Source organism: Hyperolius riggenbachi, chromosome 3, assembly GCF_040937935.1.
Source record: "Hyperolius riggenbachi isolate aHypRig1 chromosome 3, aHypRig1.pri, whole genome shotgun sequence".
Lineage (NCBI taxonomy): Eukaryota > Metazoa > Chordata > Amphibia > Anura > Hyperoliidae > Hyperolius > Hyperolius riggenbachi.
The window spans coordinates 160257096-160273135 of record NC_090648.1 but is presented as its reverse complement, the minus strand read 5'-3'; the positions used below and the strand labels follow the sequence as shown (position 1 = coordinate 160273135).

General features: G+C 42.2%; 1 protein-coding gene across 8 annotated transcripts in view; it reads right to left on the bottom strand.

The window, feature by feature from the left end:
• Positions 1–16040, bottom strand: part of AKAP13 (A-kinase anchoring protein 13) — a 384453-nt gene that overhangs the window by 101335 nt on the left and 267078 nt on the right. For 6 of the 8 annotated variants that reach the window (XR_011030254.1, XR_011030251.1, XR_011030252.1 and 3 more), the window contains 2 exons: positions 8718–8771; positions 6903–6962 (listed from right to left, as the gene is read on the bottom strand). The exons of 1 other annotated variant lie outside the window; for it this stretch is intronic. Coding sequence is in view for 1 of the 7 variants with exons in the window: in XM_068275158.1 (XP_068131259.1) it covers positions 6903–6962; positions 8718–8771 (114 nt within the window). In the remaining 6 variants the exon portion in view is untranslated. The remainder of the gene's footprint in view (positions 1–6902; positions 6963–8717; positions 8772–16040) is intronic. One more of the 8 variants, XR_011030255.1, reaches the window with a different exon arrangement.

Genomic DNA, 16040 nt, shown 5'->3' with positions numbered 1-16040 from the left:
GGACTGGGTAGTTGGGTAGCTAACACGTTCTGGGATAGTGTGGTAGGTAGGTCTAAAAAAGAGGATGTAAGAGTAGTATCAGCATTGGTGTTGGTGGTGTGTGGGGTGGTGGGGCCATTCATGTTGGGTTGGAAAAAAGTTTCAATGGAAGTTTGAATGAATGTAGTTGGCTGTTCTGAACTATTATCATTTTCAATGTGAGGGGTTGTAGGAGCTTGATTGGTCATTGGGATTGGTCGGGGGCTGTCGCTTGCGGAGGGGTTGGGAGTGGTGGGTTCGGAGTCATATATACTTAACTGTGAAGGTCGGATTGGTGAATTGTGCTCTGATTCTAGTATAGTAGGGGAGGGATTGTCACTCATTCTGGGTTCAACTGTTTTGGATGAATTTGTAGGTAACAAAGACAATGGGGCATCTTTACCGGAGAAGTTGAAGTTTGGATTCATTAGAGGTATTCGAGTAGCTGGTTTGTCACCTCCAGTACGGGGGGTCGAGGTAACTGACTTGTTTTGTTTGGGGTGTGTGTTGGCAATGGTTAGTTTTTTATTTTGGCGTTGTGGTTTCGCTATTATTGTTGGTCCTGTGTTGTAATTGAAACTGTTCGGAGGGGGAGTGGAAGCCGTGAATTTGTTAGTTGTGATTATCGCTGTTGTATTATTGGTAATTGGGGTGGGGGTGATATTAGGTGTGTTGGTTGGTGGTGGGACCGGTGGTGGTGGAAAAAACGGCGGGGGTGGGTATGGTGGATATCTGGTGGGGGTTGGCGGTATGGTGAGACTCATAAGTGGTACTGGGCGGGGTTGTGGATGTGCAGGTGTGCAAATTCAATGACTAGCAACCTCTCACGTTTTGTAGATCAACATCTACAATCTCATGTACGATCACTAGACTCCTACCTCAGAGACTCCGCACACCTGATAGAACTTCTTAAAGGCATCACCTGGCAAGATAGTTTTGTATGGCTCACCTGCGATGTAACTTCTTTGTACACCAACATTCCACACTCTTATGGTATTTCAGCTATCAAACATTTTCTGTCAACTAATCCCGCTATGCCCTATGATCAACAATCCTTCTTAGTGCAATGTACAGAATTTATCCTACAGAACAACATTTTTTCCTTTTCTGACAAAATCTACCATCAAACCAATGGAACAGCTATGGGTTCGTCGTTCGCCCCATCATATGCAAATTTATCCATGGGACTTCTGGAACTACAAAAATTACAAGCTAATAACCCCTTCACTGACAATATAGTTTTTTATAGACGGTACATAGACGACCTCATCCTGATATGGCAAGGCAACATTGACCGGATCCCCCTCTTTATCAATTATCTCAATTCAAATGCTGCTGGATTACAATTCACTTCACAACATGACCCCATGAATATTGAATACCTGGACCTAACACTGTTCATAGAATCTAACACTATAAAAACCAAAACATACTTCAAACCGGTAGATGCTAACAATTATATACATTTTGAAAGTTTTCACCATCGCCCCTGGACCATTAACACACCATATAGTCAATTTAGAAGGATATACAGAAATTGTACAGACATCTCAGACTACAACACACAATCAGGTTTACTCACTAACAAATTTCTGGCACGAAAATACCCCAAAAAGCTTATCAAGGATGCGAAATTTAAAGCCAAAACAACTCCATCGCACAACCCAACTCAGCTCCTCACTAAGCCACTTAGCGTGGACTGCCCCCGATTCATCACACGATACAATGCCCAACACCCACAGATCCGGTCAATTCTAACGAATAGGTGGGATATTCTACTACAAGACCCTTATCTGCGACAATCTATCCCACAAAAACCTCAAATCACCTTTAGAAGAGCCCCCAACTTGCGCAACTTACTAGCACCCAGCAAACTTCGTACACAAATATCCAACTCAATTCCAAACGTCGCACACTCCCCGGGCTGTTTTCCATGCAATAATACTAGATGCAAAGCTTGCCCATTTATCAATATCACCACCTCATTCTGCTCCAATGCCACCAAAACAAACTATCCAATTAAACACCCGATTACCTGTACTTCAAGATATATCATATATGTGATCTCCTGCCCGTGTCACCTCCAGTACGTGGGCCGTACCACACAACCGGCACGCAGCCGAATTGGACAACACAAAAGAAACATACTGAAAAACTTTCCCCTTCACAGCGTCTCGAGACACTTCGGCACTCACCATCACAATGACCCCACTTTATTCCGTATAACACTTATAGAATCCATTAACCCACAACAGCACAATGCTTTTGAAATACTGAAAGCGAGAGAAATGTTCTGGATACAAATACTGAGGACTCTCATTCCGGAGGGACTCAACGAACAACTAGAAAAAATTCACTGATCATAACATTCCAATATTATTTTAACTTAGTCGCCTCTTTTATCGGTTTGTGTTATAAGTTCGAGTTTTTTTATTATCTTTTTTTATTTATTTTATTTACTATTATATTCCTCTTGGGTTTTTAGCTCATTTTTATAATTGTTTTTGAGCGTATTTATGTTAAGAACGTTATGCTTAGTATTCCAACGTGATCATGTTTTTATCCATACTCTATGTCTTAGTTGGCTAGTCGGAACCTTTTATATTTTTTTATTTGTATTATCAATTTTACTCATTTTTACATGTATATGCGTTTACATAGATAGAGAGTACTGTTGCAATGCAGAGCAAATCGTATGACAATAATTGCATATAATTGTACAGCCACAATGGTATATTCTGTCAGATCAAGTAACCTGAAATGTATTAATATTAAATAGTGGTTCTCTTATCTTGAGCAATGGTTCCGCATTCCAACACGTTCAAATACACGCCACATTCCCATTCCATGCCACCGTACGCATGGCATCATGCTAGTACGCATGCGCCCCTTTTTCATCGCGCATTGACAATATGCAATCCATATACGCCATTACGCGTCAAAATACGCATGTACGCATACGAAATCCTTGACCGCCATTAATAATAATCCATAATCCAAACATTTGCATAGCGCTTTTTTCCCGTCAGACTCAAAGCACTCAAGAGCTGCAGCCACAGGGACGCGCTCGAGAGGCCACCCTGCATTGTTGGGGAGTCTTGCCTTGAATTCCTTATTGGATGGGTACTTGACTTGGCCGGGATTTGAACCCTGGTCTCCCATGTCAAAGGCAGCACCCTTAGCCAGTACACTATCCAGCCACTGCCATTACGCATCAAAATACGCATGTACACATGCGTAATGACGTAACTAAGTGCCCGCCCCACATTCCAATTAGCTAAGGGGAGGAGTTCAACACTATATAAACAGCAGTTCAGTACTACTTGGCCACTGAGGCGCCAGGTGCTATCTGGACATACTGCTGGTAAGTGAATCTTGTTTGATGCTTGTTCATTATGTGTCTTCTATAAATTACTCTGCATGTCTTTCTTAAATACCCAATGTACTATTGCCAGCCCTGAACTCCTTTGCACTATTTCATATAGGCTAACCGCTCCCAATACACATATGTATGGGTAAAAAATATATATACATGAATTATGATACTGTTTACTGTATGTTATGAAAGTATCTCGCCACATGCTTGAGATTAACGTTTGATTATGTTTATGATTATGTTTATGAATATTAATGCTATGATGTAATACTTAAAATTACCACTATCTTTCTTCCCCCTAAAACAAACCCCCCCCACCCTTCTTCCCCTTCCCCCTTCCCCCCCCCCCCCCCATCTCCAATTCTTTCCCCATTTCCCCCCCCCCCCGGCCCTCCGTCCTCTTCCCCCCCCCTCTCCCCGCCCCCCCTCCACCCCCAAAATACAATAATTAGCCACCTCTTCCCGTTAATTTAAATCACACCAGTGAATTCCATCATACAAATATTTATGTTTATTGATATGCAGTCTGTTCAGGATTTGTACAAATGTGTTGCCTCTTACCCCCAGTTGTGTGCTCCTTCCTGTAATTGCCTGATGAAGCGGGTTTGACCTGCGAAACGCGTTGCAACCTTATTTGGAGTATACCAATAAATGTCCCTTTTGTGAATACACAGTTGTTGTGTCTGCTTGTGGGAGGCGAGTCCACCACTGCCTCCTAAGCAATAATTTTAAAACTTTTAAATATTGTTTTTATCCTTTTGGCGCCTCTGTTCTCTACCATAATACTGATTGTATCCACCTTTGGTGGAGGGGGATACCCCTTCTTGTTTTTCAAGCCTACAGAGAGCGACTTCTTATTCCTGAGTGAGGACAGGCTAATCTCCTCACCTGCCTACACAGTGGTTGCCTGGAGGTAACCCTGGTTTGTGAGTATACAATTTATACTCTTTCTAATTATCCAATTACCTTGACATACTACACCATATCGGGCTCTCGGTTCTCTCTTCTTCATATCTGCCTAAAGCTGGGACTTTAGCAGCCTGGTCTGACTTTTTTTTTGAAGGCTTAAGCCCAATGTACATGATACGATTCTTTATGCGATTCGATTACGATTCTATTTACGATTCGATTAAATCAGACATGTCCGCTCTGGATTCGATTCAGTTTGATTTGCAATTGCAAAACACTGGTAAATCGAATTGCATCGAAACGAATCCCGAACGGACATGTCGGATTTAATAGAATTGTAAATAGAATCGTAATCGAATCGTGTCGTGTAGATTGGGCTTTAGATTTATGGTGTCTGGTATGCCTTTTTTTGAAGGCTCAGATTCAGGGTGCCTGCTTTGCCTTTTTTGAAGACACTTCAACAAATGGTGACACAGATTCTAGGCTAGCAGAAAAAAAAGCAGTAGAAACTTTCAGTGCAAAAACTACATCTATTCTGCTGGTGATGATGCTATGTCCAGTCCGCTTACATGCAAAATGGAAACTGTGGTGACCCTTCAATGACAGCTTTAGGTCCCTATTGAGCAAACATTTCAAACACAAACCGATTTAACATTTACATTCCAGTCTTTCTCTCTCACAGAATTATGTCAATAATGAGGAGTTCACATTTGTGTTGTAATGTGATTATTCTAGTTACTATAGCCATAAGTTAGCTCTTATTTTCTCGGGAGCATGATGCGTACACCACTACCTTCACTTTTCTGCCTATTAAACATAACTGGTGACTGCAGCTGGTCACAAACTGCAAACATTACATCACCACCAACAGCAATGCCAAGTTAATAAACAAAAGAGAGGGTTCAGGCCAGAGCAGAATAAAAAGTAAATAATTCGCAAAAATGAGTACAAGCAGCATTATCAGACTGACAATAAAATAAACAAAACTATTAGTGACAATGGGAGCAATTGGGTCTATTGCGTTTGTAATATACATGGCAGAGTAGGATTTTACAAGTTTTACTGCAAAGACAATCATGCCAGCACAGGAAACAAAGCTTTACGGTGCAGCCACATACACCCCCAAACTACCTACAAGATCCTCAAGTTCACCCTCACATGAGCAGACTGTGCTGATCTTTCCAGCAACAGCAAAGCTTTAGGTTGTTGTCCAGACATCCCCCAGTCAAACAATGGATGGAAGATGAATGGCTCAATCCCTAAATGCCTTATGCTATATTCCACAATACCAGAATGTCAGACCTATAGGGGGATAAAGAAGACCATGATGGAGGTTACCCTCCCCCTCCCCCCACTGCAAGAGGTTTGGCCATTGGGATGACTCAGAAACCAACCTCCAGAATCTCTAACACAGGGCTGTCCAAATGGTGGCCTGTTGGCTGCGTCTGGTCCTCAAGAGCTCTTGCTGTGGCACTTTACTTCCTCTCATTACTTCTGCCATGCCCACCTCCTTCTCTCCGTACCCCAAAGCTAGGACGCATTCTTGCTCGACCCTCTCCAGACCAAGACCCCCAGGAGAAAGTCCACAAAATCAGGCAGCACAGCCCTAAGAGACCAGGCTGGATCTTCACTAATTTATTAAATGAGAAAGAACCTGAGGCAAAAGCCAGAGGGGGCAATACAACCTGGCCATCCACTTTAAAGTATACCTGAAATGACGTGACATGATGAGATAGAGTATGTGCAGCGGCAAGCATAATAAGGCTGTGTTCCTTTTCTTCTTTTACTACCCGAAATAGTTAATCATTCAGGTATGCAAGTAATCAAGTGATAGTTGTGACCTACAGAGACTATAATGCAGCTCTCATTGATAGGGAATTACAGTCATAAAACTCTAGCCTGATCAAGAACGGCTTCTGAATGCAGAGGATAGATTAAAAAAGGTCAACTACTTCATATATTTTAGTTCTGTGACACAGACTGTGTGAAAACGATCATCCATATGACACAATACAACATTATACATTTTTAAAAAGAAATTAAAACTTTGGGATTCTATAACAAAAAATTGTTGGGCAAGGAGAAGTAGGAGATATACAATTGCTTATCTCATCAGTTTATTTTCCCATTGGGTTTCCTTTAAAAGGCATGTAGAGTGCTTTTTGCCAGTTTAACAGTAAAATTACAAACATTTTATAAAAGTACTTTTTTTAAATTAAAAATATATAAAATATAAAATATAAATCTGATATTTCTTTGGGGTATTATTTTGAAAAACTCATTCCAGTATGCAAATAAGCATTTATTTATAACAGTGCCAGATGTCGTCCTTCTTGTAAAGTGAGCTAACAACTGCTTGTTTGCTTTCACTACAGACGTTTCTCATTTCTTAAAAATGTCATGCGAGGGGCGCGGTATACACCCACCAATGTGAATTAAATATTGCTCTTCCAAGCCACATGAAAGTCACGTTTGTAGCAAGAAGCCAGTAAACTGCAAACAGCAGCAAAGCAATAGCATTCAGTCCAAGCACGGGGAATGGCCCCTGAAGCATTTAGCAAGGCCATTCCAAGGTCCCACCTGCCTGCAGATACTATACCTTCTACAATTCACTTCACCAATAGAAGCAAAGTGAACGCTTGATGGACACCAGCTCATACTGACAGGAGTGATAAGAGAAAGAATAGAAAGGTCATGTTAGCAGATTTTGTAACATAGGAAAGGAAGCTTAGTATGTCCAATTAATTGCTACTTATGATTTTATTGCGGAAGGTTAAAAATAAATCCATAAGACATGCGCTGAATGTCGCCTAACAGGGCAAAGAAGGTACGGTACCTCTTTGTAAATATATGCTCCTATATCTATATCTCACTTTTTAAAAAAAAATCATTATTAGGTTTGGAGTATAAAACCATACATAAAAATTTAGAATAAGTTTGCACAGCTTATAAATTGGTAACAAAAATCCCAACTTAACTTGTCGAGAATGTGATCAGTATATTTTAAATATACCATCATGTTGCGTGACTGAACACTTAATAGCAATAAGCGCTCTCTCCAAACTGGAAGTGATGAACCAATAAGCATAACTAACTAAAATGCCGCAAATAAACAGAATGCCATTGGAGTTCTACCTTCTATAGCCATGTGGTAGGAACAGGGGCATAGAAGTTTGCCTACTCAGTGGGAGTAAGCACCAAGAAGGGGGGGGGGGGGGGGGAGGGGGGGTGGAAGAGGATCGCCACCTGGGTCCACAACCCAGTCTATTGGGATACTAGGGCCTAGACTCTAGGATGAAAGTCTCTTGCCAAATTGGGCTTCCATTTCTAGGTTACATCTGATCATTCCGCCCATTCTGCCAATATTAACTGGCGCGCTGCACAAGTGAGATGTGCAATTTTCTTCTAATGTTATAGTGGGAGTTCATGAATACCAGTGTCTTATATCTTATAATAAACCTAGCTGGTATTGTAGAAGGTTAGAAATACTAAGCTTATCCCACTTTTACAACACAATTATTAACATAAATGTATTTTTAGTAAAACAAAGCAACACTGTGCACTATTAAATGTCAAATAAAAGCAAGTATAGTTAAACGTAATGTTAATGAGAGCTATAGGTATAATTTTCTCTAACTACATAACTTGTAGGAACTACTGTACTTAACATGGACTCCCTCAGGTAGCAAGAGAGAATGATAAAAAAATGGTAGGTTTTTATAGAGATTGTCAATGAGATATTAAGAATTTCAAGCTGATGCAAATGTTATGTTATGAACATTGTAGTTCACATAATGTTGCCATAAAGAGGCTTATGCCAGCCAAAAAAACCCTACAGCACAACTGGCCAAAATAAACCTGTAAGGGCGCGTTTCCACTTGTGCGGTGCGAATTAGTCGCAGAAAACGCAAAAACAAATTTGCACGCAGATGTGAATTTTACCGCGAATTCGCAGGCGTTTTTGCATATGTTAATAAGTATGCAAATTTAACCATGTCAGTGCTTGTATGCTTTTATAATGATTTTATGCGAAAACGCCAGCGAATTTGCGGTAAAATTTGCATACGAAAACGCATGCAAATTTCCTATTAAATACATTGTATGCGAATCGCACACCTCTGATGGCTCTGCTGTGCAGATTTTTTCTGCACAGAAAAACGCTGAGAAATCCTGACAAGTGGAAACAGTCCCATTCACTTGTATTGTCTATGCAAATCTGCATGCAGGAAACGCATGCAGATTCGCTCTAGTGGAAACGGGCCCTTAAACATGTCCTAAGAATGTGCAGCAATGGACTGTCAAAAATACAAGCTTAGCTGTTGATTTACATCATCCCAGAGCCACAAGTGTTATGGGGGACAGTCTTCAGATGCGGTTAGTACACACATAAATAGGTGGATCATTATTTTTATACCTTCTCTTATGTGTAGCTGGTTTCTTTACAACATTCCCAAGAATTCGCAAAGAACTGAAAATGAATGAGTGATATGAATCAGCATTGTACAGAATAGACTGAAATAACAAAGGTAAAGTGTGTGTGTTGCTGCTTTGATATCTGGGGCTTGTGCATAGCGATTCATCAGATATCTAACAGCAAGTGCTTGTTTTAAAAGTACAATTTTTTTTTCTCTGTTTGCAGCAGGCTGTCAATCAGCTAGGGGGAGGGATTAGCTGTAACACGAGGTATTTGGACAGCTTCAGGTCTCAGTACTGAGCTTGCTCAGTCTGTGGCTTGCTCACTAAGTGGCTTCGACACAAGTGGCATAGGCGTTAAAAAACAGGCGTTAGAACACAGGCACAAAGAGAGAAGGGAGAGGAAACAGGTAAGGACTAAAAAAAAAAAAAAAAAAAAACCTTCAACCAATATTGCGGTTTTTTTGCATTGGTTAGAATGTGCTAACACGTTGTGGTGTAGTCTTTAAGTTTTGAGGACTCCACCCCAGCTTCACTCACTCCCCCTCCCCTCCTCCCCCTCCTCCCCCCCACCCCAACTTTACTCACTCCCCCTCCTCCACCCCAACTTACTCACTCCCCCTCCTCCACCCCTCCCCCTCTTCCACCCCAGCTACACTTACTCCCGAACGTCACTCACTCTCCCGTTTCATCTTTTACCACCATAGTTTACTTTAAATAAATTTTCCCCACACAATAGTCATCATGTTGGACAATGCAGTACAGTGTACATCCTGCAGCATGTATGCATGCCTTGATCAGCGGATTGAGGGTGTTTACTGTTGCCCTGGATGTGTGCGTGTTGCTCGGTTAGAGGCGGAAGTCGCAGAGCTAAATAAGCATCTCGCAACACTGAGACGCATACACAACATGGAGATGAGCTTGGATCTCACGATCCAGACACTTGATGGAACCCTTGAAGATGAGGCGGGTGGAGGAAAGCCGGAGCAAGAAGCAGAGGTAGCCGCTAGTTGGGTCACAGTTAGAAGGGGTAGGGGAAAAAGTGGCAGGGAGGCTAGTCCCGAGTTGTCCCTCACTAATAAGTATGCTTGTTTGCGTAATATTGGTGAGGACGACTCTGGAGTAGCAATGCTGCAGCAGGATGTGCTCCTTAGCAACCAAGGGGCAGACTGCTGTAACGAGAAAGGGAATAGGAGTGCAGCTAAGGCTAGACAGGTACTGGTGGTAGGGGATTCAATTATTAGGCGCACAGACAGGGTAATCTGTCGAAGAAACCGTGAATGCCGTACAGTCTGTTGCCTCCCGGGTGCTCGGGTTCGGCATATAGCGGAAAGAATTGACAGATTATTGGGTGGGGCTGGGGAAGACCCGGCTGTCATGGTACACATTGGCACCAATGACAAAGTTAGTGGGAGATGGAAGGTCCTCAAAAATGATTTTCAGGTACTTGGAGATAAACTTAAAGCAAGGACCTCCAAGGTGGTGTTCTCTGAAATACTGCCAGTGCCACGTGCTACATCTGAGAGACAGAGGGAGCTTAGGGAGTTAAATAAGTGGCTGAGAAATTGGTGTAGGAAGGAAGGGTTTGGGTTCCTGGAGAACTGGGCAGACTTTGCAGTCGGCTGCAGGTTCTACAGCAGGGACGGGCTGCACCTTAATGGGGAGGGTGCAGCTGCATTGGGGGAGAAGATGGCTAAACGGTTGGAGGAGATTTTAAACTAGGATCTGGGGGGAGGCGGGAGGATAAAGTCTCAACATATAGACAAGATAAGGTAAAAAGACAGTGGGAGCCTAACATTATGGGGGGTGGAGAGGGGGGTGGGGACAGTGTAAAGATTAAGGAGGTTGGTAAAACTTCAAGTAGCCCATTTCAGGTAAACAAAATTGGTAAATGTGGTGGTAAAAATATAAAGTGCATGATAACCAATGCTCGGAGCCTTGCAAATAAAATAGATGAACTAGAGTTCATTCTGAATGACAAAGGCTATGACATTGTGGGAATAACCGAGACATGGATGGATGAAAGTCATGACTGGATAGCCAATTTAAAAGGATACAATGTGTTCAGGAGGGATAGAACAGGAAAAAAAGGTGGAGGGGTTTGTCTCTTTGTTAAGAATTCTTTTACAGCTGTCCTCAACGATGAGATGGAGGAAGATTGCGAAGATGTGGAGTCCGTTTGGGTAAATATTCATGGTGGAAATAAAAGTTGCCAATTGCTTATTGGGGTATGCTACAGACCACCTCATATTAATGAAGCTGCAGAACTGCAATTACTACAGCAAATTGAAAAAGCGGCAAGTAAAAATGAGGTCATAGTTATGGGCGACTTCAACTTTCCAGACATTAACTGGAGTATTGAGGCTACCCATTCTGGTAAAAGCAGCAGATTTCTGGCAGCACTACAGGACAATTACTTGACTCAAATGGTAACGGAACCAACTAGGGGGAATGCGTTACTGGATCTGATCATTTCGAATAGACCAGATAATGTATCAAATGTGCAGGTTCAAGAACATTTGGGAAATAGTGATCACAACATGATAACGTTTGATCTGGTGACTGATAGGCCACGGGGCAGCGGGACCACTAAAACTATGAATTTTAGAAAAGCAAAGTTCAATCAAATCAGGCAGGCACTAAGTTTGGTGAACTGGGATAATATACTACAAGGGGAGGACACTGAAGGGAAATGGCAAGCTTTTAAACGTATTCTCAATCAATATTGTAGTATGTATATCCCATATGGAAACAAAATGTCTAGGAATAAAAAAAGGCCTCTATGGATGAATAGAAAGGTTAGGGATAAAATGAAGAGGAAAAAGAATGCCTATAAGGTCCTAAAACAGGAGGGGACCGAGGCTGCACTAAGCAATTATAAGGAGTGCAATAAAAATTGTAAAAAAGAAATTAGGCTGGCAAAGATCGAAGCTGAAAATCAAATCGCTAGGGATATCAAATCTAACCCAAAAAAGTTTTACAAGTACATCAACTCTAAAAAAAGAAAGGTTGACTGTATAGGACTCCTAAAGGATGAGGGTGGGAACTCAATGGTGGATGACCAAGGTAAGGCAGAGTTATTAAATGCTTTCTTTGCTTCTGTCTTTACAAAGGAAACAGCACTGTTGCAAATTACAGAGGCGGAAGAGTCTCAATCTTCTAACTGTAATATTAAATACTTAACGCAGGAAGAAGTAAAGGCAAGACTAAATAAATTAAAAATAGACAAGGCACCTGGCCCGGATGGCATGCATCCTCGGGTCCTAAGGGAATTAAGTTCAGTTATAGATAAACCCCTTTATCTTATCTTTTGTGACTCTCTTGCAACTGGCAGAGTCCCAGTGGATTGGCGTACAGCCCACGTTTTCCCATTATTTAAGAAGGGCAAAAAATCAGATCCAGGAAATTATAGACCTGTAAGCTTAACATCAGTTGTATGCAAACTATTTGAGGGGTTACTAAGAGATACTATACATGATTTCATAGTAGAAAATAATCTTATTTCTCAGCATCAACATGGGTTTACTAAAGACAGGTCCTGTTTGACTAACATGCTCAGCTTTTATGAGGTAGTGAATGCTAATATGGATATTGGGAATGCTGTAGATGTGATATACTTAGACTTTGCTAAGGCATTCGACACTGTTCCCCACAAAAGTCTGGTGCAAAAGATGAGGATGCAAGGACTGGGGAAGAGTCTGTGTGCTTGGATAGGGAACTGGCTAATGGACAGAAAACAAAGAGTTGTGGTCAATGGATCATACTCAAAATGGGAGACTGTTAGCAGTGGGGTCCCACAGGGGTCTGTACTGGGTCCAGTGCTCTTCAATTTATTTATTAATGACCTAGTGGATACAGTAGTGAGCAATGTTGCTATTTTTGCAGATGATACAAAATTGTGCAGAATCATCAACTCTAAGAAAGATAGTGTTATATTGCAACAGGATCTGGATAGGATGGCTATATGGGCACATACATGGCAGATGAAATTCAATGTTGACAAATGTAAAGTCATGCATTTTGGTCGTACCAATGGTCTAACACCATACAAAATAAATGGGATACAGTTGGGGACATCAAACTTGGAGAAGGACTTAGGAGTACTCATCGACAACAAGTTAAATAATCGTACTCAATGCCAAGCCGCTGCAGCTAAAGCTAACAAAATTTTGGGATGCATTAAAAGGGAAATAAAAACTCGAGATGCTAGCATAATATTGCCCCTGTTTAACTCTCTAGTAAGGCCACATCTGGAATATGGAATTCAGTTCTGGGCACCACATTACAAAAAAGATATTGCAGTTTTAGAGCAGGTGCAGAGACGAGCAACAAAATTGATACGTGGGATGGAAGGTCTCACTTACCAAGAAAGGTTAGATAAACTGGGTTTATTTAGTCTAGAGAAAAGACGCCTTAGAGGAGATCTAATTAACATGTATAAATACATCAGAGGGCAATATAATAGCTTGGCGGATGAGCTTTTTGTCCCTAGGCCTTCTCAAAGGACTAGAGGACATGATCTGCGCATGGAGGAAAAACGTTTTAGCCATTTATTTAGGAAAGGGTTCTTTACAGTAAGAGTGATTAAGATGTGGAATGCATTGCCACAGGAAGTCGTTATGGCAAACTCTATACCTGCATTTAAAGGGGGCTTAGATGCTTTCCTTGCGTTGAATGACATCCATGGCTACAATTACTAGGTAATGCCAATGATGTTAATCCAGGGATTTTATGATCAACAGGGATATGTGAGGGAGCAGGCTGGAGTTGTACTTTGTACTGGTTGAACTCGATGGACGTATGTCTTTTTTCAACCAAAGTAACTATGTAACTATGTAACTATGTAAAGGGTAGAAAACTGCCCTAGGAGTTGATAGCACCAGACAAAGCAACCCAAGGGAGGTTATGTGAGCATCGCCCACACTGTACACAACTAAGAACTGAGGAGCACTCCTAAAAGCAAAGCTCAGCACAGTAAGTTTCTATCAGACAAACATCTTAGGGCACGACAAAACAGAACAATTGTACTCGGCCTTTGGACTAGATCCAAATTCAAGAAAAGCACTGGTCAGAACTGTTGAAATCAACTGATGCATAAGTCATTTGGCTCCATCTGTTCTGCATTAGTGGTAATTGCTACATCCACAGACCTCATTAGTACGTAGGGCTTACAGCGCCCCTTGGTGAGCTGTCTGCTACCTACACAAGCACTTTGACATTTGCATAAGTTCGTCCAAATCGAAGGAACCACTCACAAGAATAATTAACCACCCTGGCGTTCTGATTAAATCGCCAGGGTGGCTGCGGGAGGGTTTTTTTTAAATAAAAAAAAAACTATTTCATGCAGCCAACTGAAAGTTGGCTGCATGAAAGCCCACTAGAGGGCGCTCCGGAGGCGATCTTCCGATCGCCTCCGGCGCCCAGAATAAACAAGGAAGGCCGCAATGAGCGGCCTTCCTTGTTTTGCTTATATCGTCGCCATAGCGACGAGCGGAGTGACGTCATCGATGTCAGCCGACGTCCTGACGTCAGCCGCCTCCGATCCAGCCCTTAGCGCTGGCCGGAACTTTTTGTTCCGGCTGCGCAGGGCTCAGGCGGCTAGGGGGGCCCTCTTTCGCCGCTGCTCGCGGCGAATCGCCGCAGAGCGGCGGCGATCAGGCAGCACACGTGGCTGGCAAAGTGCCGGCTGCGTGTGCTGCACTTTATTTGATAAAAATCGGCCCAGCAGGGCCTGAGCGGCAGCCTCCGGCGGTGATGGACGAGCTGAGCTCGTCCAGACCGCTCAGGAGGTTAAGCTTCAAGAGACCGACAAGGTCTTCCAGAAAAAAAAACCCTTGTTAAAGGGAACCTGAAATGAGGGCGATATGGGGGCTAACATCTATTTTATTTTAAACAATGCAAATTGTCTGGTCATCTTGTTGAGCCTTTGTTTTATACTTTAAGCCATAGATCCTGAACAAGCATGCAGATCGGGTATTTCTGACTGAAGCCTGAGTGGATTACTTACATCCCTGTTGCAGGTGTGTGATTCAGACACTACTGCACACAGAGATCAGCAGGAGTCCAAGGCAAATGGTATTGTTTTCCTTACCAGTAGTCTCAGGCCCCTTAAAGAGTGAGGGCTCGTTTCCACTATCGTGAATTCGCACATGTAATGCAAGTGGATGGGCCTGTTTCCACTGTAGCGTTGTTGAGGTGTGTTTTTTTCAGCGGTGAAAAAACGCACAAAAGAGCAGCAGAATTCGCCTGCGAGTGGAATGCATGCGAATCGCATGCAATGTATTTAATAGGGAAATCGCATGCGATTCCCCATGCGTTTTTTGCCGCGAATTCGCATACGTACCAATGTAAATTCACACAGGCAGTGTCATGGTTAAAATCGCATATACCCTCACCTATGCGAATTCGCGAAAAAAACGCATGGGTAATCGCATCCGCATGCGATTTCATCAGTGGTGGAATCCAGGCAATTCCGCACCGCAATAGTGGAAACAAGCCCTAACTGTCGGGCATAAAATCAAAAATCAATTCTTTATTTTTATCTGGTAAACAAGTAATAAGGATGCTAATCAGGCAATCCAAAAGTTAAAATCACTATTACTTTTGTTGATAAATTATCATTCCTCAGTTTACCTGACTCTTATTTGGTACAGAGAAAATTTTGTACACAAAAGAGATGTTGCAGGGCATGCTGGGTTGTCTTTTTTGCTTCTCTACTTCCCCTCAGACTTAACAAATGCAGCCTGATTGGCTGAAGCCTCTTCCCTCCAGATTTCCCCTCACACACCTCTGTTCCTCTCTGATTGGCCAAAATTTCTCAGGGTGAAACAATGCACTTTCTATAGTGAAGGATGGGCAAATCAGGCAGTGGAGACTAAGGGCGGATATTACATCACGACTGGCTTCAAACTAGCCACAGTAAATGGAAACTGTCTAGAATAGGATTCTCTACTTTTCCTTTATAAAATTCACACGAATCATAACGTGGACAGTGCAATACATGTTATGTAAGTAGAGCAAGTATTTATCTACTTATAGATTTGTTTTATTCCCTGAGATAGTATGGCTGACAGCTCCTCTTTAAGGAACAGATACTTTTTTGTGGTTTAAAAAAAACAAAAAACTAGGCACCAACGTCACTCCGCACAGACCAGTCTCTCTCCAGTCGCTGCAGCCCACTCGCTCTGCTGTACGTATGACAGCAGAACTCCATGAGCCACTCGGGAGCAGATTTCATTGGCTCCTGACCCTGTGAGCCAATCACACTGCATGTACACATCTGAGGGAAACCAGAAAGCTAAAGGATGTAAAATTTTGTACTCCA